At 58.4% G+C, this 23,646-nt stretch overlaps 1 protein-coding gene across 1 annotated transcript in view; it reads left to right on the forward strand.

The window, feature by feature from the left end:
- SH3RF3 (SH3 domain containing ring finger 3) overlaps window positions 1-23,646 on the forward strand; it is a 328,669-nt gene that overhangs the window by 247,239 nt on the left and 57,784 nt on the right. Inside the window, exon 4 of the mRNA XM_062210075.1 lies at window positions 5,255-5,608. Coding sequence (XP_062066059.1) covers window positions 5,255-5,608 — 354 coding nt within the window. The remainder of the gene's footprint in view (window positions 1-5,254; window positions 5,609-23,646) is intronic.

Consider the following 23,646-nt stretch of genomic DNA (forward strand, 5'->3'; position numbering starts at 1 on the left):
ACTGCAGGGCGCACTGGGCTGTAAACGTGCTCAGAGCAGCGTCTCTGTTCAGTAGAGCATCCCAGCGCCTGTGGCCGAGCCTGGGCTATGGTGGTGCTCAGACCCTAGCAGTGTAGAGATGGTGCATCCACAGAGAGGGGCGTGGCTGCCGCCTTCTGAAACTGTGAGCCTTTGCATCCTGGGGCTTCCAGAATTTCCCTGCAGATGGGGGTTTGGGAAATCGCCTGGCTCAGATCTCAGCCACAGGGCCCTGTCCCTCTGGGTGACAGATGTGCGGAGTGTGTCACCGCGCTGCGCCATCTCAGGGTGGACATCTACTCCTTGGCTGTTTTGCTCATGGGCTGCACCCAACCCGGTGTCCTTCCTTCCATGTTAGATCTCCCCCCCTTCACTTCTGTTTCTTCCTTTTAATCAAACATTCAGTTTAAAGTCCTCTCATCAAAGCCGATGGTTTCTGGGTCGTCCCCATGCTGTAGCACTGTCCTGGACCAAGCGCCAAGATGGCAGACTGGCCTCAGGCTCCCCATGGGAGTAGGAGTCTCCTGGGTTGACCTGGTCCCGGGGTCAGGTGCAGCCAGAACAATTTGAGAGTCATTGTGTGGAGCTGCACAAACAACGGGTAGAAGAAACTTTTGTTCTTTGTGTATTTTTTTAATATTTATTATTTATTTATTTGAAAGTCAGAGTTACACATAGAGAGAAGGTGAGGCAGAGAGAGAGAGAGAAAGAGAGAGGTCTTCCATCTGCTGCTCCCCAGTTAGCTGCAAAGGCTGGAGCTGTGCCAACCAGAAGCCAGGAGCTTCCTCTGGGTCCCCCATGTGGGTGCGGGGGCCCAAGCACTTGGGCCATCTTCTACTGCTTTCTCAGGCCATAGCAAAGAGATGGATCGGAAGTGGAGCAGCCGAAACTCGAACTGACACCCATATGGGATGTTGGCACTGCAGGTAGCAGCTTTGCTCGCTATGCCACAGTGCCGACCTCTTTGTGTATTTCTAGATGATTCTGTGGTTGGAACAAAGAGTGGCTGGAGGAGAAAATCACATCTAAGTTAATCAAGCAGATAAGACAGAGCCTCGGGGAGACATTACTAAGCATCACAGGCACGAAGCTGATAACAGTCTATAACAAAATACCTGAGCCAGGCGATTGATGAAGAATAGAGGTTTATTTAGCTCATGGTCCCGGTGGCTGGGACATTCCAGAGCATGGCACTGGCATTTAGGGAGGGCTTTCTCATGCACGGTAACATGGCAGGGGCATCCCTGGGCAAGCCAGAGCAAGCTGCCGGCTCCAGTCTCTTGCTTTCCTGTAAAGTCACTTGTGCCAGCAGGGACCCCAGCTCCAGATACCATTAACACATGGCTTTAAAGAATATGCATTCAGGGCTGGCGCTGTGGTGTAGCAGGTAAAGCCGCTGTCTGCAGTGCCGGCATCCCACGTGGGCGGCGGTTGGAGTCCTGGCTGCTCCACTTTTGATCCAGCGCTCTGCTATGGCCTGGGAAAGCAGTAGAAGGTGGCCCAAGTAGAAGGTGTCTCCATGCACCTGCGTGGGAGACCCAGAGGAAGCTCCTGGCTCCTGGCTTCAGATCAGCCCAGCTCTGGTTGTTGTGGCCATTTGGGGAGTGAACCAGCAGATGGAAGACCTCTCTTTCTCTGGCTCTACTTCTCTCTGTAACTCTGCCTTTCAAATAAATAAATAAATCTTTCAAAAAAAGAGTATTATTCCAGCACGTGCACTTTTTGTTCAGATGGCAGCAAGTTTGCTAGCAGGGCTGCAAGCCCTGGCCTGGCTGTCACTGACCCTTTGGCAAGATCGAACCTAGCGCTTAAGCAAACCTCTCCGCTCTGATCTGATCCCATGCTCCCAGAAGCCCTGGGGTTAGGGCTGGGCCCCTGCAGAGATGCCCACAGAGAGCAGACATTCCCTGTTAATGGGCTCCCTCTTGTCCAGGCGCCGGTGATAATCCTCGTGATAGGGGAATAAATTCGTCACGACTTTTAAAATGCCAGTGTTACTCTTTTGTTTCCATTTTGTATGGGAGTTGAAAATGTCTTCTATTTCCGGAATATGAAAAGAACGCAAAAGCGGAGCGTTGGAGGCATTGGCGATAGTTCCGTGCGCTTCTGTGTGGGCTGCGGGTGTCTGTTGACGGACACTTCTGGCAGCCACCCACGTGCAGGTGTAGCCCTTTCCTTCCTGACACACGCCTTGGGGAGGGTGAGCATCCTCAGGCAGAGACCCAGGAGGCATCCTCCTACCTGCCTACCCAGCCTCCACCGTCAGCACTCAGTAGCCACGCACAGAACATTCTAGCTTTCTGGCCTGGGAGTTGGGGGTGAGCGGGAGCATCCTCTGATATTCAGTTCTTCCCTGGTCCTCCCCAGGACATGCGTGGGCTGGTCAGCTAGGACCTATGAGCCTGGTGAGGCTGCTGTCACGGGCAGGTGCTGGCAGGGGAGGGCGTGGTGATCTGGGGCCAGCAGGGTGTAGACCAGTGAGGGACCTTCTGACGTGGTCAGCACCAAGATCGCAGACTGGCCTCGAGCTCCCCATGGGAGTAGGAGTCTCCTGGGTTGACTTGGTCCCTGTGGTCAGGTGCAGCCAGAACAATTGGGGGCCGTTGTATGGAACTGCATAAGCATTGGGTAGAAGAGACTTTTGTTCTTTGTGTATTTTTTTAAGATTTACTTATTTATTTTGAAAGCAGAGTTGCATAGAGTGAGAAGCAGAAGCAGAGGGAGAAAGAGAGATCTTCCATCTGCTGGTTCACTCCCCAAATGGTCGCAACGGCGCAGCTGGGCCAGTCTGAAGCCAGGAGCCAGGAGCCTCTTCCAGGTCTCCCACGTGGGTGTAGAGGCCCAAGGACTTGGGCCATCTTCTACTGCTTTCCCAGGCCATAGCAGAGAGCTGGATCGGAAATGGAGCAGCTGGGACTTGAACCGGCTCCCATATGGGATGCCAGCACTGCAGGTGGCGGCTTTACCCGCTATGCCACAGCAGCGGCCCACGTTGAACTGATTTTTTTCCTGCTCCCCTGCTTTCCCACGGGCTCTGCCGGCTGGGGGCAGAGCACTGGGGTCCGGAGGCGGGGACTTCACCCCATGAAAGGCTATCATGGGGAACAGGCACCTGCCATTCTTTGAGGAGCCCTTCAGTAGAAGCAAATGGATAAGGCTATAATATAGAGCAAAGCAGCCGAGTCTGGCTGGAGGAGACATTTCAAAGGAAATCATCCTGGCTTTAGAGCACGCGTTTTGCAGTCCGGTGTGAGTTTGTGTAACCTCCCTCTGAAGGGCTGACAGTGCTGCTGGGCCAGGCCTGAGGGGCCACTGCTCCTGGGATCCCCTGGGCCTGCCAGAGAGCAGGTGAGGGGGCCAGCTCTTCCATACAGCTACACAGGGCTGTGTTCTTAACTCACGGGGATGCCCCCAGCTGCAAATACCAGGACTGCATGTGAGTGAGACCCCGTGTCTCCTTCATGTCACATAGGACTGAGACGTTCCCGGCTCAGGCCTGAAGCCAGATTCCTCACAGGAGGAGCCGGAAGAGGGTGGTGGGTGTAGGGGGCCACGAGGCCTCCAGCCCCATGGAAGGGCTTGGCAGAGAGGAAGGCAGAGCCTCCACGGATCTGCCCAGGTCGGTGCTGTTCATTCAGCTTTCCCACCTACGTTAATTGCCTGGGTCACCGCCTCGGGGCCAATCCCCCCTCCACCCCTGACCCCAGACATCCTCTGAGATCCTGAACCCCTTTTCCTAAAGAAGACTTGCAGCTGCCCCCCCCAGTGGCCCTCCTGCAGATTCTAGAAAGTTCTCTGGCAAGATGCCCAGGCCCCTTGCTACACATCACTTGAGGACCATGTGGTGCCCGCAGCACCCACACAGTTTCCCTCTGGGGCGAGAACAGAGGCAGCTCGTGCATCTCTGTGTTTGGTTCTGTGCTCTTCCAGGTCAGCTCCCCCAGAGGGCCAGCTGGCGTGTGCCCAGTCTGTCCTGCTGCTTCCGAAAGACGAGCGACACAGCCTCGAATCGTCTGGGCATTCCCCCAGCATGGTGGCATTTGTTTAACCCCGTCTCGTGGAGCTGATCCCAAGCTGATTATCGCATCGCATCTCCTCCTGGCCACCCCTCCGCACTGAACACACAATGCATCCTTCCCTCCTCTTTATTGTTTTAGCCACTGCAGATTCCCCTGTAGGTAGGAACTTAGGCTGAGCCAAGTACAGCCTGCAAGGAAGGGCTCCATCAGAATAGTGAACGGAGAACTCCCTGCTGGTATGGAGGACACTGTCACTCCCAGATGGTGAAGGGACCCAGCCTTTGCCCCGCGGCCCCTCTGGACCCCACCCAAGCTCAGGGCCTTTTATTCCACAGCTGGTACACACTGGGTTGCTCTCTCAGGTACTCCCCAGGCTATGGGCTGGGCGGCCTGGAGTTTCCATTCCCAGTTATCACACAGGCTGCTGCATGAACCCGTCTTCATCCCACTTAGCCTGCCAAGCACATCAGGGTAAAGATCTCCGTCAAGAGCAAACTTTCACTGCAAGAACAGCACCTGCTCTTTGGTAGAAGGGGTGGGAGACGGGGGAAGGCATGGTGCCCTAAGTCCTTGCGGAATCGCTCCAAGTAATACAAGGGTGCATCAGAAAGCTTGTGGGAAATGGAATTACATCCCGTTTTGGTGCAAGAAGTTGTTAAATCCATACATACGACGGGTCTCCAGAAAGTGCGTCTTAGGAGAAAATGCACAGAGTTCACATTTTTGAACCACAGTAGACTTATCTTTAAGTAGCAGGTGCATCTGGACGCACACTGCAAATTCCCCAGAGTGGCCAGCACTGTGCAAGGCAGCCAAGGAGCTGGTTCTTGGGGAGTGCAGAGCCAGCCAAGCCTAGCTGAGGCTGGGCTGCTGTTGCTTCTCCCCACTAGTCCCTGCTCTTCCGGGCCTGCACCTCACCTCGTGCCCTGGACATGCAAACCACTGAGAAAATAGGAGCCGACAGGTCTCTCAAGCACCGCCCGTCTGCTGAGTGCCCTGCTCTCCGTCATGGCTCCCAGGCTTTGAGCTGCCGCTGTCACTGCAGCTCGGCTCCGTTGTCACCGCCCCAGTCACCCTGAAGCTGCTGTTTGGAAGCGGCTCACCAGTGTGAACGCAGTAGCAGTGTGTAGCCAGGGAGGTGGCGGGAGAGCGCGGGGAGCCGTAGTGTGTGATTGTGACATTACCTAATGAAGCCCCCTCCTCCCTTTTTCACTTAGCTCAACGACTCCGCCAAGCAGCTCATTGAGATGGACAAGCCGTGCCCAGCCGCTGCATCTGGCTGTGACGCCTCCTTGCCCTGTGACGCCGGCGCTGTGGCCAGCGCGGCCCCGGGCCCCGCCGTGAGCAGCTCAGGGGCGGTCAGTGCCTTTCAGCGGCGTGTGGACAGCAAGAAGAATACCAAGAAGCGCCACTCCTTCACGGCGCTCAGCGTGACGCACAAATCCTCACAGGCCGCCAGCCACCGGCATTCCATGGAGATCAGCGCCCCGGTGCTGATCAGCTCCAGCGACCCCCGGGCCGCGGCCAGGATCGGGGACCTGGCTCACCTGTCTTGTGCCGCTCCCCTCCAGGTAACATCCCGTGGCCAGGGTGGGTGCCTCTGGGCTGCACTCTCCTCTACCCCCAGGACGGCCTCGCTGCCCGGAAGCTCCCAAAGCCTGGGCCTTGGGCAGTGTTCCCCAGGGAGTGGTCTCTGGGCCTATTAGCATGTTTTCCATATGGGGAGAGTACAACCCTGACCTGAACCTTAACCCCTGCCCTGACCTGGGCCTACAGTCCTCAAGCTGACGCTGCTGAATGTTGGCTCCTCTGTGGGGTAGGGGGTGGGCACAGACTCCCTGGTGGACAGCCTGGGCCTGTCCCCCGAGAAGACGCACTTCTAGGGGTAGAGCTGACAGTTCCCTGGACGGTCATGCTCGTTTTTTGCTCAAAGCACCTCGAGATACTGAGCGAGCAAGAGGCGCAGCAGAGGTATGGGCACCACTGCCACAGTGGTGCCAGGACACGGGACACTCACCCTGCTTGTCCCCCGGGACAACCAGGTGGGGCCGGCTCCAGTGCACAGCTCGGGTCCCTCTTGGTAAAACCTAGGCAGCTGTCGGTGGTGGGAACAGCTGAGTGTTGAGCTTAGAGAGAAACTCAGTGCAGAGCACAGTTGCAGCACGGGGACAGGGTCCCTAAGACGGGAGTGGGAAGTGGGGGCCTGGCACCTGTCAGCACTCAGGGGGGTCTTTTATCTCCTTCCTCCTGATTGGTGATGGCTGCTCCCACTGCACTCAGGGACCTTCACCAACAGAGGGAGGGAGGAGAGAACCTTATTCCTCATCCCAGCCAGAGTGGCCCCGGAGCTGCCGGGGTCCAGTCTCCATGTCGTGAGTGACGCTTTGAAAGCTCGCCATCCCTCGGTGATCCCGAGGGTCCAACAGAGTTGTGGACGTTAGCAGAGCTGCTGCCCGGTCCACAGAGAGTGTGAGGCATCTTCCCTGGCGTCTTCTACATGGGCTTAGCACCTGTGGGTGCAGGATCTGGTTTTCACTTCTCCATCTCCTCTCCTGCTCCTCCCATTCCCAGGCCCCCATAGCCTCCTGCAGAGAGCCCAGAAAGCAGTGGATTTTTTCCCAACTTGTGCACCCCCTTGTCCCACCTCTGATCACCAAGTCCTGTGGCTGACAACTCGTGCAGGGGTAGCCACGGTGCACCAGGCGCGGGTCCTCTTGAGGCTGCAGTGCTGCGTGGACCCTCCTGCCCACTTTGCCAGCTGCTCCCTGGGTGAGAGAGCCCACCCAGAACTGTGGCTTGTGCATAAGACTTGGCTTCCCATCGCTCTGCGTGAAGAAAACCAGTGCTGGTGCCCTCACGCACTCATACACACGTGGAGGCCTGCTGTGTGCAGCACCAGCGTGGTGGGGCATGGGCTCTGCGCGGGCAGAATGGCTGCAGCCCCCAGCTCCCAGGGCTTTCCCACACCAGCCGTCCCCCTGCCTCCCACTGGCCCCTGGAGACCCGGCACATCCAGATTGGGACACAGCAAATGCTCAGCCTTGGGGCTTGGGGGAGAGGGAGGGCATGTGAGGGGGACAAGGCTGTTAGTCTGCAACCCGGAGCCCTCACCTGCCCACCTGTGGTCTCCTGGGCCACGAGGAACGGAGGTCATGGTCACAGGTCCCGTGCATCTCCTTTTAGGAGCAGCTGTGGCTGTTGTTGCTAACGGTTATGAGCCCTCGCTGACTGCTGTGCTGGGCTTGTGCGGTGTGGAGAAGGGGCAGTGCTGGCTGCAGCCCAGGCCTGTTGGTAGAGCCGAGGCCTGATGGGGACACGCCTTGCAGGATACGGGGCGCTAGAGGGGACTCCGTGAGACGGCAGCTGTAAATCAAACACAGGACGGCGCTGGGCTGGTGCTAAAATCCCTTGCCGACAAGTGAACAAAATGCAAACCAGATGCACGCACACAGCGTCATGGTGATTGGTTGGCGCACACGCTGGGTACAGGGACAGCAACATGGGCAGGGGCCCTGGCTGGCTGCGTCAAAGAGCTCTTTGGTGTGATTGGTTTAGTGATGCCTTTCCTCTTCCCTGAAGATAGAAAGGGTGGGGGCTGTGGTTACTACAGAAACGGCTTTGAAACCAGAGCCATTCCCTGCTGCTTAGGCAGAGCCCCGGGAGCGCCCTGAAGCCTGCAGGCACAGCCTGAGCACACCCCAGGGGGCCTCCTGGGAGCAGCAGTCCAGGGCCTCTGTGGCCCTGCTGCGAAGCTGCTGTCTGCAGCCCTCCTCCGCCTTCCGCCCTCCTCTCCTCCAGTCTTGGAGTCTGAGCGCTCTGGGTTGGCTCGGCTTTGAGCAGCCCACCCGCAGCTCACGCCCGCTGCAGCGCCCCTCTGCCCCCAGTGCTGCAGGAACAGGGGAGGGAGACGGTGGCAACCTCCTCTCGCAGTGACCCAAGTGAAGCCCACACCCTGGCTGCGACTTTCTCTGCTAGGAAGCAGAGTCCCAGGGTTTGCGTCCATCTTAGAGGGGAGGGAGCTGAGGCCCATCTCGGGGCCAATGCTTCTATGCCAGTCTGCCTGTCTTTCCCGGAACCACTCTGGCTATCAGAGAGGTTTGGACGGGTCCGACACACAACGTCACGCCACCCTCGGTTTCCTTCTTTAAAGTGCACGGGGTCGATCTCAGGCCAGAGCGGGCACTTCAGGAGACTGCAGGGGCTCACAGCGTGGGCCCAGCTGTTCCTGAGCTCTCTGGCAGGTGGGTGCTGGCTCACTGTAGTGTGGGGCAGGGCCCTGAAAGATTGGTACAGGCTCCTCTCTTGCTGTGCCACACAAGGGGAGTTGCTGAGCCTCTCTGAGCCCATCGCAGTGCAGTTAAGAGCTGGCGTCTGGAGCCAGTGAGGTTTTAACCCTTGATCTTGGTCTGCAACCCTGGAAAAGTGCCTGACCTCACCTCCCAGAGCCTCAGTTTCCTGGTCTGTTAAATGGAGGAGTATCTGTGCTGTGCCAGCACTCAGGCTTGGCGGGGGGGTGGTGGAGGCGGTCAGTCCCCCATGGCCCGGGCAGCAGGAGTGGCCAGTGTGTAGCTGCCCTCACTGGGGACCTTTCCTAGAGGCCCAGGTCTGGGGAGGAGACCCAGAAGAGGAGACAGCCTTGACGTTGCAGCCTGGAATGGGTAGGGCCTGACTTCCGGTCCTCCAGGGTCCCTTGCTGGGCCAGGGGTGACAGGGGAAGATTCTGGGGTTTGTGTCCCCTCTCATGCTTGGGGTGTTGATGAAGCAGCAGACCGGTTCTCAAGATGGGGGGAGAGGGGTCCTGTGCACCCAGGAACTCTCCCCAAGAATTCTAGCTGCAACTCAATGCTTATTAAAACCTCTCTGGCTCCAGAGGCCAGCTCTTAACTGTACTGTGATGGGCTCAGAGAGGCTCAGCAACTCCCCTTGGGTGGCACAGCGAGAGAGGATCCTGCGAGTCAAGAGCCCAGGAGAGAGGGTGTGGTGGACAGGGGCTGGAAACAAGGGGAGGCAGCTGAAGAGCTGCTTGGGCCAGACTCCTCCTAGGGGCTGCATGGGGACCCCGTGCAGGCCAGCCGTGACCCGTGAGCGGACCCTTCTCCTCCTGTGTTCTCTTCTCCCAGCTCTGCCGCCCAAGGCCTGTCTTGCTCTGCACTCACTGCTCACATCAGCTATGGGTGACTCTGCCCTGTGACTTCAGCCTGCACACCTGCTGCTGTGGTGGCCTGGCCGCGGTCCCCATGCCTCTCCAGTGTCCCCAGCTCTGCCGTCCTCCTCCCTGACTCCTCAGCCGCTTTTGACACTGTTGACCACCCCCCTTCTGGAGTGACCCCGCCTCTCTGACCCCTGACCTCTCCCTCTCCAAGCTGAGCACTTTCTGGCTGCCCCCAAGCCTCACACAGACACCGAAGCCCCTGGCTTTCTCCTCTTCTGTGCACACTCGCCGGGGGCTTCTCTTCCACTCCGGAGCGCAGTCAGCAGCGACACACCTGTTGCCTAAACTCTGCCCCTGCTCCCTCTCCACTTCCTGGGCCAAAGACAATGGTCACTCCCTGGCACCTGCCTCCCTTCTTTATTCCACGTGTGCCTCAAGGGACAGCACCGCCATCCTCGGCAAGCCTCAGCCAAGACTGCACTTCCCACACTCTGGCTTCCCGGACCCCTACAGTAAGGCTGCCTGTGATGCTGGAGACCCCCAGGGCCTGGGGGGTGGGGGGTGTGTGTGCAAACTCTGCCCTGCCCTCCCACCTGCACCAGTCCCGTCCATTCCTGTGCCAGTCCTGTCTGTTCCAGGCACACCTCCATCTTCCCCCGCATGGTTCTGGTTCAAGTTCATCTCTCGCCAAGATCGTGCACCTGATTCTGTCACCCTGCTGTGTCTCCTTCCTGCCTTCCTGCCTTCCCACTGCCCCTCGCTCGGCCACCCTGCCCACCACACAACACACAGACCCACGCGTGGCCACTGCACCGTCCACCTCCCTCTGCAGCTTTTCTCGTCCTCACCTCACCTTTCCACCACGCAACCCAGTCCCAGTCTTCCCCACTTGTCTGCGGTGGGTCCTTCCCCGTGTGCGTGGCTGTGCCTCCTCCTGGATGTCCAGGCGCTGGGTGTCCCGCACCAGGCCTCAGGTGGGTTCACCCTCGTTGATTTCTTGGGTGGTCTCCATGGCCCCCATCAGTGTCAATGCACACTGAGCAGTCTTGCACATAAATCACCGTGGCCTGGAATGCCGTGCCCGACTGCTGTCACCACGGCTCTCCGTGGTGGGTTCCGGTTCCACGTCAGGGGTTGCAAAGAGGGTGCAGCTGGGTGGTGTCCAGCGGAGGACTCTGGGCACGGGCCTGGGCAGGCTGAGCCTCCGACAGCCGTCCTGCTTGCATTCAGTCTGCTCTCGGCAGAGCTCAGAGGCCAGCTCAGCTCCTCGGGAACCATGAAGCAGCACTCCCAAGTCAGCTTCCTGTGGGGGCAGAGAATTGGCAGGGGTAGGAGAGGGAGAGGCTTTTCAGGCCCATGCCATGATGAAACAGTGGGACGATTGCTTCCTGAGGTCATTGGATCCAACTGGGAACTAATGACACTCATGGCTGATGAGTGACGGCGACTCCTGAGAAGTGCTGTGCAGTCAGACGGCTTTGCCACTGTGCAAACACCACCCAGTGCGCTCTCGCCACTAACGCCAGCAGGAGACGCCATAAACATGGGCTGTGAGGCTGCTGCCGGCCCAACACAAGCATCGCACAGCAGACACCATTTTAGAAGTACGATGACACCCTCAAATGACAATAAAATGTTAAGTCAAAAGTTAATACATAAACCGGGAACATTCATTTATCATTGTGAGTATCGGGTATGGTGGGTGTGTGTCATCAGTACCACCACACGTGTGAGTGCTGTGTTGCAGTCCCACGTCACATGGCCACAGTGCCCCTGTAATCTTCCAGCCCACGGTCGTATGGAACGTGGTTCATCCCTGACCAAAGCATGGCTGCACTTGCAACTTAGAGGCATTTCCTCATAAACCAAATAAGAAACCCAGCATGCCAGACCGCCTGGACACGGTTAGCGCTGGAGCTCCCCGTAACAGCCTGTGTGAGCCGGTGACAGGCACCATGTGGCGAGCAGCCCTACTCCGGGGGCACACGGCCGGAGGCCTGCTTCTGTCTCATACTGTGTTGAGTTGCGGGCAGCTGAGGGCTAGCCGGTTGCATTCTCGTCATAGAACACCAGTAAACACAGGCCAAGTCCAAGCTGTTTCTGCTATGGCCAATGACAGCTGTACTTGGCTCCCATGCCTGTCGCACTGTAGCTGCCTTGAGGCCCAGCAGAGGGTGAGCAGCTGGGACAGAGACCGTAGGACCTGCGAGGCTGATGTATCTGATGCAGGGCCCTTTATGGAAAAGACACCTGCTGACCCCCACGCAAGGTGTCCACAGCCGCCGTGGGTAAGCATTACCTCTGCTCCCGGTTCATTGGCTATGGCCAGCCCCACAGCCCAGCCCCCTGGAAGAATATGGGGTCACAGAGCCTGCTGGGCCTGGAGGAGGGAGACTCAAATGCTGTGACCAGTCCCCAGATCCACACTTATCCCAGGAGCCATATCTGTTTGTCTTCACTGCTGAGCACAGAGGTGAGAAACACGGACAGGATCTGTTGTCTGCAAGAGACTGTGTGGAGGAAGAGCAACGCCTTTACACACTGGGGCCGGGGTGCACGTTGGGTGTGGTGAAGCTGCTGTCCGGGCTGCATCCCACATTAGAGTGCCAGGCCCTGCCGTCTGTCCACTGCAGCTTCCTGTTACTGCTCATCCTGCGAGGTAGCAGGTGATGGCTCAGGTATTGGGCTCCTGCTACCCCTGTGGGAGGCTTGCATTGAGTGCCTGCCTCCTGGCATTAGCCTGGCTCAGCCCTGGCGGCTGCAGGCATTTGGGGAGCGAACCAGCAGATGGGGATTCTCTCTCTCTCTCTCTCTCTCTCTCTCTCTCTCTCTCTCTCTCCTGGTTCTCTGCCTTTCAAATAAATAATAAGACCTGGACCAGCACTGATCTGAGGCCCCTCCTTGTGCTGCTGACACACGGGTTCTGCAGGGCTGGGCTGCTACGTGGACATGGCTCCCTGGCAGGCGTTGGCTCATGGCCCATCACAGGCCAGCTCCCCGTCCAGCCACGGACAGCTCTTCCGTCAGACCTCGCCTGCCTCTCAGCTCTGGAGAGCCCAGTGGCTTCCAGATCAACTCCAAGTAGGCAACCCCTTGAGATTGCGGCAGTGCCCTTTAAGATGAGTGGCGTGAAGTGAGCGGGGCATCACAGGCCAGCACTCCTCCAGTATACCCTGTCTGAGAAGTCCATCAGAAGAGCTCTGTGTGACGTCTTTGAGGTGTGTCACCACCTGCCATGTGTCTCCCGGTGCAGGACAGACAGATGGACATGTTCCAAACGGAGGAAGCACCTGGGCGAGAGCCACAGGACTGAAGATGAATATCAAAAGAATCCAATTGTGCAGGTGTTTCCCGAGAACTTTGTTCTGCAAACCTGGAAATGGCTGTGGCTCTGAGACTTACCCTCCATGGCTTTGAAATGGGGACAGAGAGTGCCGTAGCTGCGGTGACGTGGCGTCCTGTCGAGTGCCAAGCTTTTCATGCACAGAGCCAATGCCGTAGCATTTCTTTTGCTGCTGTGCCCAGATAGGAGCTTCAGGGCATCCGCTGGCCGATGAGTTCCTGGTTCCCTCACTTGTTTGGTGGCTGTGGCCTTAAAGCTGCATCCTGCAGTGGTTCTGAGGAGGGGCTGCTCGTGGCTACTCCCCACCCCCAGGAACCATGGGGCCGCTGGGATGTGAAAGCGTGATCCATGCCAGAGAGGGCAGTCAGAAGGAAGTGCCAGCGATTAGCACAAGGAAATGGGAGGAAACAGGCAAGGCTGGCTCCCAGGGGCCCCTGAGGTCAGCCTCCTCTGGAATTGTCCCTTCTTCCCGGAGCTCCTGTGTGGAAGGCACAGGTTGTTCCTGGACAGGAAGAGGGGAGGAAGTTGAAAACCTTCCCAGCAGCTGTCCTGACCCCACGTGCCTTCCTGCAAGCTCTCACAACCTCGTCCCATCGTCAGACCCCAAGGCTGGATGGTGAGCTCTGCCTGACACAGAGGGCCCTTCTCCTTGGACACTTAGCCTGGGGCCTGCTCACAGGCACTCTGGGATGGCTGGACAGAAGGACGGCCAGATGCACGGACACAATGGATGGGACTGGAGCCACAGGTTTTCTCAAAGCCTTCTGCTGGGTAGAAGGCACTTTCTGTTTGAAGGCAGGGCAGACAAGTGACTGCGAATGAAGACTGTGCATTCTTGCCACAGGAAAGAGATTCCATGGTAGCTACCGGGCACCATCCTGCCATCCAAGAACACCCAGAAAACTGACTCTCGTACAAGGGAAAGGAAGTTAAGAGGGCAAAGCTATGGCTAGAAACCACCTATGAGTCTTCTCTTCATTTGAGAGGCAGAGGCGCGCGCACACACACACACACACAGACAGAGAGAGAGAGAGAGCAAGAGCGAGCTCCCAGGCACTGGATTACTCCCCTGAATGCCCACAACAGCTGGGGCTGGGCCAGGCGAAAGCCAAAAGCTGAGAACTCAGTCTGGATCTCCCACATGGGTATACAGACCCAAGTTCTTTTTTTAAAAGATTTATTTATTTACTTGAACGAGTTACATAGAGAGAGAAGGAGAGGTAGAGACAGAGAGAGAGGTCTTCCATCCGCTCACTCCCCAGATGGCCACAACAGCTGGAGCTGTGCCAATCCAAAGCCAGGAGCCAGGAGCTTCTTCCGGGTCTCCCACATGGGTGCAGGGGCCCAAGCACTTGGGCCATCTTCTACTGCCTTCCCAGGCCATAGCAGAGAGCTGGATTGGAAGTGGAGGAGCCGGGACTGGAACCGGCGCCCATATGGGGTGCCAGCACTGCAGGTGGTGGCTTTACCTGTTACGCCACAGCGCCGGCCCCATGGACTCGAGTTCTTGAGCTGCCCTCCTGAGGTATGCATGAGCTTGCAGCTGGGATTGAGAGCAAAGCCAGGAGTAGAACTCAAGGCACTCCGATATGGAATGCAGGTGCACAAGCAATGTCTTCATCCCTAGGTCAAACTGTGCCCCCCGACCCTGCCGCTGCCACCATGATTCTCCTTGGTGGAAAAAGAAAGTTCCAGAACAAAACTTGTTGGTCCAGAGTTAAAACTTGTGAAGCCCCAGGTGGAGTGAGGAGCAGATCCTCTACCTGCTTGGCAGACTGCCCCTCCCCTGCTTGATGTGCTCAGGTGTTCCCTCCCAAAGCAGAGCTGTTGGCAGATGCTGTCCTCTCACATCCCACCCACCCACTTAACAGCACTGGGGGGTGCCACGGCTGTGGCTTGTCGGCCCCAGCTTCCCACCCAGTAACCCGAGCGCAGACAGTGGAGCTTCGTCCTCTTGTGCAGGCACTGACAAGCGTTTTCCAGAGACAGTGGGAATGGGTGGGTGTGCTGTCTGTCAAACTTCATTCCCAGAAGCAGAAGCAGGGATGGTGACACGACGCCAGGTCTGGCTGTGGCCCCCTCACACAGACCACGGGGAGAACTCCGGAGCCTGTGGGCTAATCTGGAGTGCCTCGGAGCAGGGCTGACTAGTGGGCAACAGGAGGCTGTGCACGGTGGGGTCTCCTCTGCAGGTGCAGAACAAGTGCTTGCTCTCACGACGGAGAGCAGTGGGAGCGAGGTTGGCACAAGGTGCAGCCCACTTCCCCTTCCAGGGCCCGGCCTCCAGAGGGTGCTGGGCCCTCCGGCTGCCCAAGCTGCTTGCAGTTCTGTGCAGCACCCAGCTGAAACATCAGGCCGCCATCTTTTATTCTCAAGTTTGCTCTGGGGAGCAGGTTCACAGGGGTAAATGGAGTAGTAGTGAGTGATGAATAAAACATGCCCATTTCACTGCTCCTGTTTTCTGGACTCCTATTAAAAATTAAAATGAGGAGATGTTTCTTCTCAGGGTGTTTGTCGGTGCCACGAAGTCAAAGGCAACGGCTCGCAGCCCTGCACTGCCTGCCAGCCCGTGCGCCCCCTCTTCCCCTCCTCTTTATCCCAACAGGAGGGGATACGGCACCTTGTAGGGCGTCTAGGATGTGTCAGCGACCCCGGGGACTCGGGGACCGCAGCATAGCAGCAGAGTCCAGTGCAGGACCTCCAAGCACGGGAAGCTGGCATTCCAGGGTCTCTGTCCCAAACACAGCCTGCTTCTCACTGACCGGCAGCTCCAGGGCTGGCCACAGGCTCTTTCCCAGGAGAGATAAGAGGGTGGGAGCTAAGGCCCTCATCTGGCTTCAGGGCGTGGCCCAGGCAGCTTGACCCACCCACAGAGGCGCAGCCCTGGGACACAGCAGCAGGCAGGCTCCTCTGCACATTTCCTGTTACTGTTTGCACCGTGGTAAACGCCATCAGGTGAAGGCATCCTTGCTGACCGGTGCCCCTGCCAGCCGGCCCTGGGTGTGGGGGGCGTGTGGGGGCGGGGCTCATATGACGGTGCATGCGCTATGTGTTTGAGTAGTAAGCCGAAGAGATGAGACTGCTTTGTAGTATGGGGCTCGTGAGAGAGCAGGACCACCAGCGTCCCGTGGGGCTGGCCCGCTTTCCCAGAGTGTGTGCTGCTTTACCTGCCCAACCAATTCCCAGCGTACCCACTTCCCGCTGGGAAGTCAAGGAAAAGGAATATGAGACCCGCCTGCTGTCTTGCAGCCAGGGCTTTCCTGGCAGCGGGCTGACGGGCACGGCTCTGTCCTGGACGGGGCTACACGTAGCTTTGAAGTCAGAGCGGAGATCCCCCCCCCACGCCGGCCAGGTGATCTTGGAGCAGGGATGGATGTTTGTCTCCGGACGGCATTCCTGACGACTTCTACTCCAAAGCTGCAGAAGCCCTTGCTCCGTACTTATTTTTATCGCTGGCCAGCTCCCTCCCTCCTGCCAAGTCCTCACTAATCCCTTAAGGCTCTGAATCTCGTAAAATTAAGCCTTTACAAACCAGAGCTGGTTCAGAGAGGCAGCCCGGAGGTAGGGGGCAGCCAGGTGTGCCTCCGGGGCCCCCAGTGCCCTGTGGAGTGCAGCCAGAGCCAGGCCCAGTGCCCTGGAGTTACCTTCGGTTGAGCTCAGCCACACTGTTTTTAGCCCCTGTATTCCCTTCTGCCCAGAGACATCGGGAGAGAGCGGCCTTTGGCCCACGGTGTGACGGCGCTCCCAGACTGCGCCTCGTTCGAAGGAGTTTCTAATGAAGACCCTGTAAGGAGGGCCCCCTTTCTCTGCAACACCTGCCCGGGACCTAAGGGGGCTGCTGCCCCTCGGGCTGCTCGGCTGACCCCGGCTCTTGTGGTCAAGCTGTGCTCAGTGGGCACAGCTCAGCTGGTCAGTGGGAGGACACCCCAGCCCTGCTCCCTACATCCTGACATCCACAGCTGACGAGAGAGAGTGAGGTGAACGGGGTAGGTGCTGTGACGCCATGTAAGGGTATCTTGAACGCAGCACTGAGATACCACGGCAAGTGATCTGTTCGCTGAACCGCCTACCGGGCTCACAGGGCATGGGTGCACTGGACAAAGGAGAGGTTAACGTTCTCGGAGATTCTGGGATGCCACTCACAACACTGAGCTATTTAAAACTTGTAACTTGTTTCTGGAATTTTCCATTAAATATTTATAGACTTCAGTGAACCATGGATAGCCAACTAGGAAAAGCAGATCTGCTGATAAGGGTGTTGGGTGCAGGGTGATCGCATTTTGTGTCTTGGGGACAAAAATACTGCCACAAGATGACCCCTCCTCCATATGAGCTCCTCAGTCCCAGCTCTGAAACAGCTGTGAAACCCACTCACTTGCTTTGTTGCATTGTTTCAAGTTTCTACTGAGAACCAGGCTTCTAGCAAAGCATTCAGAATGTCCTACCCTCTGCTGCCTTAAGATACAGTCAGTTATCTCAGCGGTCATTGCCCAAGTGACCGTGTGGCTGCTCTGCCATGAACCTCCAGGCGCCCTGGCTGGCCCTCCTCAGCCTGCCAACACCCACCCTGAGGGGCTTGATGTTTGGCTTACCCAGGGGAGCCGTATGCAGGCACACGTGGGCTGGGGAGCTGTGTGGTGTGCTGGGTGCCCTCCGGTCAAGCTTGTTATTCCCCTACTGAACTGTGGCCAGAGTGCTCTGTGACACTGGGGAGGCGGAGAGGCTGGGCAGGGCATGGGCCCATCCAGGCTCTGTCTTTTGCATGTACAGTGTTGGTTTGGGTTAGTTTGGAAGTTTTGGGGAGAGTTTAGTAGCACAGGAGGATTGTTAACAAAAACAGCCTGGTGGGACTGGTTGGAGCCAGCTATCTTGTGTTCCCACTGCTCCCACTGCCCAAGGACTGCACCCTGATACACAAAAGCTGCCTGGCCAGCCAGGGCACCAGCACTCCCCCCTCCATGCTGCACACAGCCCCCCCCCATGCTGCAGACACAGCCCACTCCCCACAATGCTGCATACACCCCCCATGCTGCACACAGCTCCCCTGTGCTGCACACAGCCCCCCATGCTGCACACAGCCTCCCCATGCTACACACAGCCCCCACATGCTGCACACAGCCCCTCATGCTGCACACAGCTCCCCCGTGCTGCACACAGCCCCCCATGCTGCACACAGCCTCCCCATGCTACACACAGCCCCCCCATGCTGCACACAGCCCCCCTGTGCTGCACACAATCCCCCCATGCTGCACACAGCCCCCCTGTGCTGCACACAATCCCCCCATGCTGCACACAGCCCCCCTGTGCTGCACACAGCCCCCCCATGCTGCACACAGCCCCCCTGTGCTGCACACAGCCCCCCCATGCTGCAGGGACGCAGCCCACTCCCCCCCCCATGCTGCAGGGACACAGCCTTCTCCCCCCATGCTGCAGGGACACAGCCCTCTCCCCCCATGCTGCAGGGACACAGCCCTCTCTCCATGCTGCAGGGACACAGCCCTCTCATCATGCTGCAGGAACACAGCCCCCCCCCCCCAATGCTGCAGGAATACAGCCCACTCCCCCATGCTGCAGGGACACAGCCCACTCCCCCCCCCATGCTGCAGGGACACAGCCCACTCCCCCCATGCTGCAGGGACACAGCCCTCTCCCCCCATGCTGCAGGGACACAGCCCACTCCCCCCCAATGCTGCAGGGACACAGCTCTCTCCCCCCATGCTGCAGGGACACAGCCCTCTCCCCCCATGCTGCAGGGACACAGCCCCCCCCCATGCTGCAGGAACACAGCCCTCTCCCCATGCTGCAGGGACACAGCCCACTCCCCCCCCATGCTGCAGGAACACAGCCCTCTCCCCATGCTGCAGGGACACAGCCCTCCCCCCCATGCTGCAGGGACACAGCCCACTCCCCCCATGCTGCAGGGACACAGCCCACTCCCCCCATGCTGCAGGGACACAGCCCTCTCCCCCCATGCTGCAGGGACACAGCCCTCTCTCCATGCTGCAGGGACACAGCCCTCTCATCATGCTGCAGGAACACAGCCCCCCCCCCAATGCTGCAGGAACACAGCCCACTCCCCCATGCTGCAGGGACACAGCCCACTCCCCCCCCCATGCTGCAGGGACACAGCCCACTCCCCCCATGCTGCAGGGACACAGCCCTCTCCCCCCATGCTGCAGGGACACAGCCCACTCCCCCCCAATGCTGCAGGGACACAGCTCTCTCCCCCCATGCTGCAGGGACACAGCCCTCTCCCCCCATGCTGCAGGGACACAGCCCCCCCCCATGCTGCAGGAACACAGCCCTCTCCCCATGCTGCAGGGACACAGCCCACTCCCCCCATGCTGCAGGGACACAGCCCTCTCCCCCATGCTGCAGGGACACAGCCCCCCCCATGCTGCAGGGACACAGCCCTCTCCCCATGCTGCAGGGACACAGCCCACTCCCCCCATGCTGCAGGGACACAGCCCTCTCCCCATGCTGCAGGGACACAGCCCTCTCCCCCCATGCTGCAGGAACACAGCCCTCTCCCCATGCTGCAGGGACACAGCCCTCTCCCCATGCTGCAGGGACACAGCCCTCTCCCCCCATGCTGCAGGAACACAGCCCTCTCCCCCATGCTGCAGGGACACAGCCCACTCCCTCCATGCTGCAGGGACACAGCCCACTCCCCCCATGCTGCAGGGACACAGCCCTCCCCCCCATGCTGCAGGGACACAGCCCACTCCCCCCATGCTGCAGGGACACAGCCCTCTTCCCCATGCTGCAGGGACACAGCCCACTCCCCCCATGCTGCAGGGACACAGCCCTCTTCCCCATGCTGCAGGGACACAGCCCTCTTCCCCATGCTGCAGGGACACAGCCCACTCCCCCCATGCTGCAGGGACACAGCCCTCTCCCCCATGCTGCAGGGACACAGCCCACTCCCCCCCCCCCATGCTGCAGGGACACAGCCCACTCCCCCCATGCTGCAGGGACACAGCCCTCTCCCCCATGCTGCAGGAACACAGCCCTCTCCCCCCATGCTGCAGGGACACAGCCCTCTCCCCCCATGCTGCAGGGACACAGCCCACTCCCCCCCCATGCTGCAGGGACACAGCCCTCTCCCCCCATGCTGCAGGAACACAGCCCACCCCCCCCATGCTGCAGGGACACAGCCCTCTCCCCCAATGCTGCAGGGACACAGTCCTCTCCCCCCCCCCCCATGCTGCAGGGACACAGCCCACTCTCCCCATGCTGCGGGAGCACACCCCCATTCCTCCCTGCCATCTCCTGTCATTCCCCAGGAAGATGGCCCTGTGGAATCAGGCACTGTTCACCAGAGCTTTAAATAATTGCAGAAACTGCCTCAAATACTTTAACCCTTTTATTCTTTTCTATACTACTTCGAAAATGTTCCAGGAAACCAAATTATTAGTTGATATTTAAGTGATGTAAAATTTGAACACACGGATTTTAAACAGTCATCCTGAATCCCAGTTCCCCCAGTCATCAAGGCCATTTGACATGTAGGTTTCCAGCCTCATTGCCGGGAAGATGCCGGCATCACTCACGGAAGTGAGATGGCCTCCATTCCCGTGACTCCATCTGGTGGACCCCACAGGGCCTGCCACGCCCTTCAGCAGTTCCCTGTGCTGTCACTGGCCAGCCGGGCTCAGAAAGTATCCCTGTGCCCCTAAATCTGTATCTATAAAATACAAGAAATTTTTTTCACCTTCTATAAATAAAAACATGAAAAATGTAAAAAAAAAAAAAAAAAAGCTTTCCATGTTATAAACAGTGCCGCAGTGAACCTTCGTCAGCACTGCCACGCTGACTTTCTAGATTATTTTAAGACTCCTTCTTAGCGGGAAGCGGCTGGGCGACAAGATTATGTTTCCTCTTTGCGCTCTCTCTCTCTTACTCTCGCAGAGAGAAGCCCAGATCAGTAGGATTTGGAGCCGACTGCTGTAAGGACTGCTGTGGCCACAGGTTCCTTTCCTACATCTATGAACTGGGCAGCACCCGCCCACCCCACCCACTGCAGGTTCTCAGGGGCCACAGCCGCCCTGGACTTGAACCTGCTTCCTTCTCAGGTACTGACTGAGAGCAGACCAGGCGACTGTAGGCCGATCGGCCCACCCATGGGACAAGGGCCTTTCCTGCAGGAACTCTCCAGTCTGGTCTGTCCAGGAGACTGATCCAGCTTTGCAAGACACCCCCCTGCCCCCATCCAGGAAGCACCCATGCCTGCTGCATCCCGGAGTCTGGTGGATCTTCTTGGTCCTGGGCTTACCTGGCCTTCCCACAGCCTGCAGCAGGACTGATGACAGCTTCCCCACCCACCCCCCGCCCACACCCCCCACCTCCCCAACCCCCACCCCTGCTGTCCTGATGAGGAGGACCCCAACCCTTCTCAGATCACACCCGAGGCCCCACCCACCCGGGACCTGTGGGCGGAGCTGCGCAGCTGTGCTGCCCCGTGGCTCAGCCCTGCACAAGGCCCAGCTTGTGTATGCCTGGGCCTGGCCCAGCAGCCCCCATCCCCAGCCTTCTCACCTCTCCAGCACCGTCAGGCGCAACATGCCCGCAGCCACCCTGGGGCTCCTCCTCTGTGTCTTCAGATGGCACCTGCATCTGGCCAGCCACCTAGGCCAGCTCAGTTCACCCTTGGTCTCATACCCCTCAGACCAGAGCCCACTTGTCACGTTGGTAACTGGGGTGGTGGCTCCCACACATGCGAGGTCCTAATCCTAGAAGCTGTGGATTTGTTGCCTCACTGGCTAAGAGGCAAGATCCTGAGATGGGAGAGGAAGTCGGAGGACAAGGCAGAACCAATGGCATCACTGCCGGTGCTTGTCTGGGTGGAAGGGAGACAGAGGGGGAAGAGAGCTGGCAGGGGAGGGGGAGGCCCAGGGACAAAGAACGCGATTTCCCCAGACTCCAGGGAGCACAGCCTGCCCCCTGATTTCAGGGCTCCAAGAGGGTCGCTGTCATCCATTGCTCTGTGTACCTGGCCAAGACAGCCCTGCCGGTCCTTGCATATGCTGTGTGTGTGTGGTCCTGTCACTCAACTTCCCTGCACCTCGGCATCCTCGGTTTGTAAGAGAATTACCATCACTGCTGCCTCCAGAACCCTCACACTCACCACGCCCCGTGGCTGAGTGTCCTGTGTGTCTGAGCCTGGGGCTGCCTGTTTGCTGTGCACCACCCAAGGTGCACTGTGGCCTGGCCTCGGTGCATGGATATGTCCCCTTCTGCCTGGCCCTGGCTGTGTCCGTAACCTTTGGAAACCACGGGTTTGCAAGGGGCAGTCCTTGGCGACTTGGTGTTTCCATGGAGACAAGAGGGGCTGCAGCTGTCTCCATCTCCCTCCGCCAGGCTCAGCATAGTCCAGACAGGGTGGACGGGTGGAAGGTCTGACTTGGGGGCGGCTGCCCCATTGCCACATTTGGTCTGTGGCCTCCCAGGGCGGGATGGGCAGGTGGCCTGCAGCCATAGTGTCCACCTACTGAGCAAGGCCAGAACTGGTCAGCCGGTACACGAGAAAGGCTTCCTCCCCACTCACTCAGCTAAGGGGGCAGGGGTAAGGCCAGTCAAGCACAGGGCCATCTGCCTGGGTGCCTTCCAGAGAGCTCTCTCCTCCCAATTTTGTGGTATCTGTTTCTAGTGGCCCCTGCCCACCTGAGGACCCACACCCACATGCACCTTCCCCAGCCGGAGCGGTGAGCATCCTGTCCTCACCTACCTTCTGCCAAGGTGCCAGCAGCCTGGCCCCTAATCAGCTGCCTCTGGTGTCTGCCGGGGTCCCTCTCCTGAGCCTTGTAAGGGGCCTGGAAGGGCCCCTCCAGGCAGCAAGGAGACCCTGGCCCCCTGTGTTCTCCCCAGGCACCTGACATCCCCCTCTGTATTGACTTCCTGGGGCTATGATGCTGCTCCACCAGCTGGGTGACTCAGAGCACAGGAAGTTACTGTGTCTGGAGGCCAGGAGTCCAATCCAAGTGTTGGCAGGGTGGTTCCTCCTCTCTGCTGGTTTCTGGCTGTAAGGCCACCATAAAACACACCGAACACTGGAGGTAGGGGAAAGGGTTTCTTGATGGGGGAAATCCGACAGGCCAGAGGGAAGGGGTGAAGAAGGGGCGGGGTGGGTCTAGAGAGAGAGATCAGGAGGGAGAGCATGTGTGTGGGAAGCTGGTGCTGTTATACCTTTGCAGGGCAGCAGCGGATCCTGTTAGGGTGGGGGTGGAGCTGACACCTGTGGTTGGGCCATTTGGTCACCTGGCTTCCAGCAATGGCGGCAGGGGCCAGAGCCTAGGAGGGCGTCCAGGCCATAGATTATGCCACGGGTAAGACTATGCCATTTTACCAACACTGGCAGTCCTGGGTGCAGCTCCACAGTCTCTGTCTTCATTGTCACACAGCCTTCTTTCCCATCTGTGTGTCTCTGTTCCCCTTCCTTGTATCTTATAAGGACACTGGTCCTTGGGCTTAGGGCTTGCTCTCATCAAAAGTCCTCACCTTGAACCAACGGCAAAAGGAAGACCTTTCTCTCTGTCTCTCTCTCTCACTATCCACTCTGCCTATCAAAAAAGAAAAAAAAAAAAAAAAGTCCTCACCTTATATTGTATCTGCAAAAACCCTGATTCCAAATAAGACTACACTCCCAGGTGCCAGGCGCTAGGACTTGGGTATGTCCTAGCATCCGGCCCACATCTGAAGAGGAAGGCAGGAGAGCGGGCGAGCTGGGTGGGGAGGGTAGCTGAGGGTGATGTGGTCCTTGATGGGCTGGGTCTAAGGATTACCCATGCAGGACTGTCCTTGGCAAGACCATCCTGCACCCAGATCCTCGGGTCCCCTTAACCTTCCAGAGCGCTCTGCACACACCTCCGCCTAGAAGGCACCCTCAGGTGGGACCCTCCCTCCAGGAACTTCCAGCACGAGGACCCCTGAGGCTTTGAGCCCAAGGGACTGTGGGTAGGATATGCTGATCACCCCACAGTCAGCCACCGTCCACGGTCAAAAGACCAGTTTTATTCTGAGGTTAATCTTCAGTTTCTGGAGAAGCCTGTTTTTAATAAGCTCACGCTTCGTAGCATGCAAGGTCTTGGTCTGGATTTTTTTTTTTTTTTTTTTGA

The sequence above is a fragment of the Lepus europaeus genome, chromosome 13 (genome assembly GCF_033115175.1).
Source record: "Lepus europaeus isolate LE1 chromosome 13, mLepTim1.pri, whole genome shotgun sequence".
Lineage (NCBI taxonomy): Eukaryota > Metazoa > Chordata > Mammalia > Lagomorpha > Leporidae > Lepus > Lepus europaeus.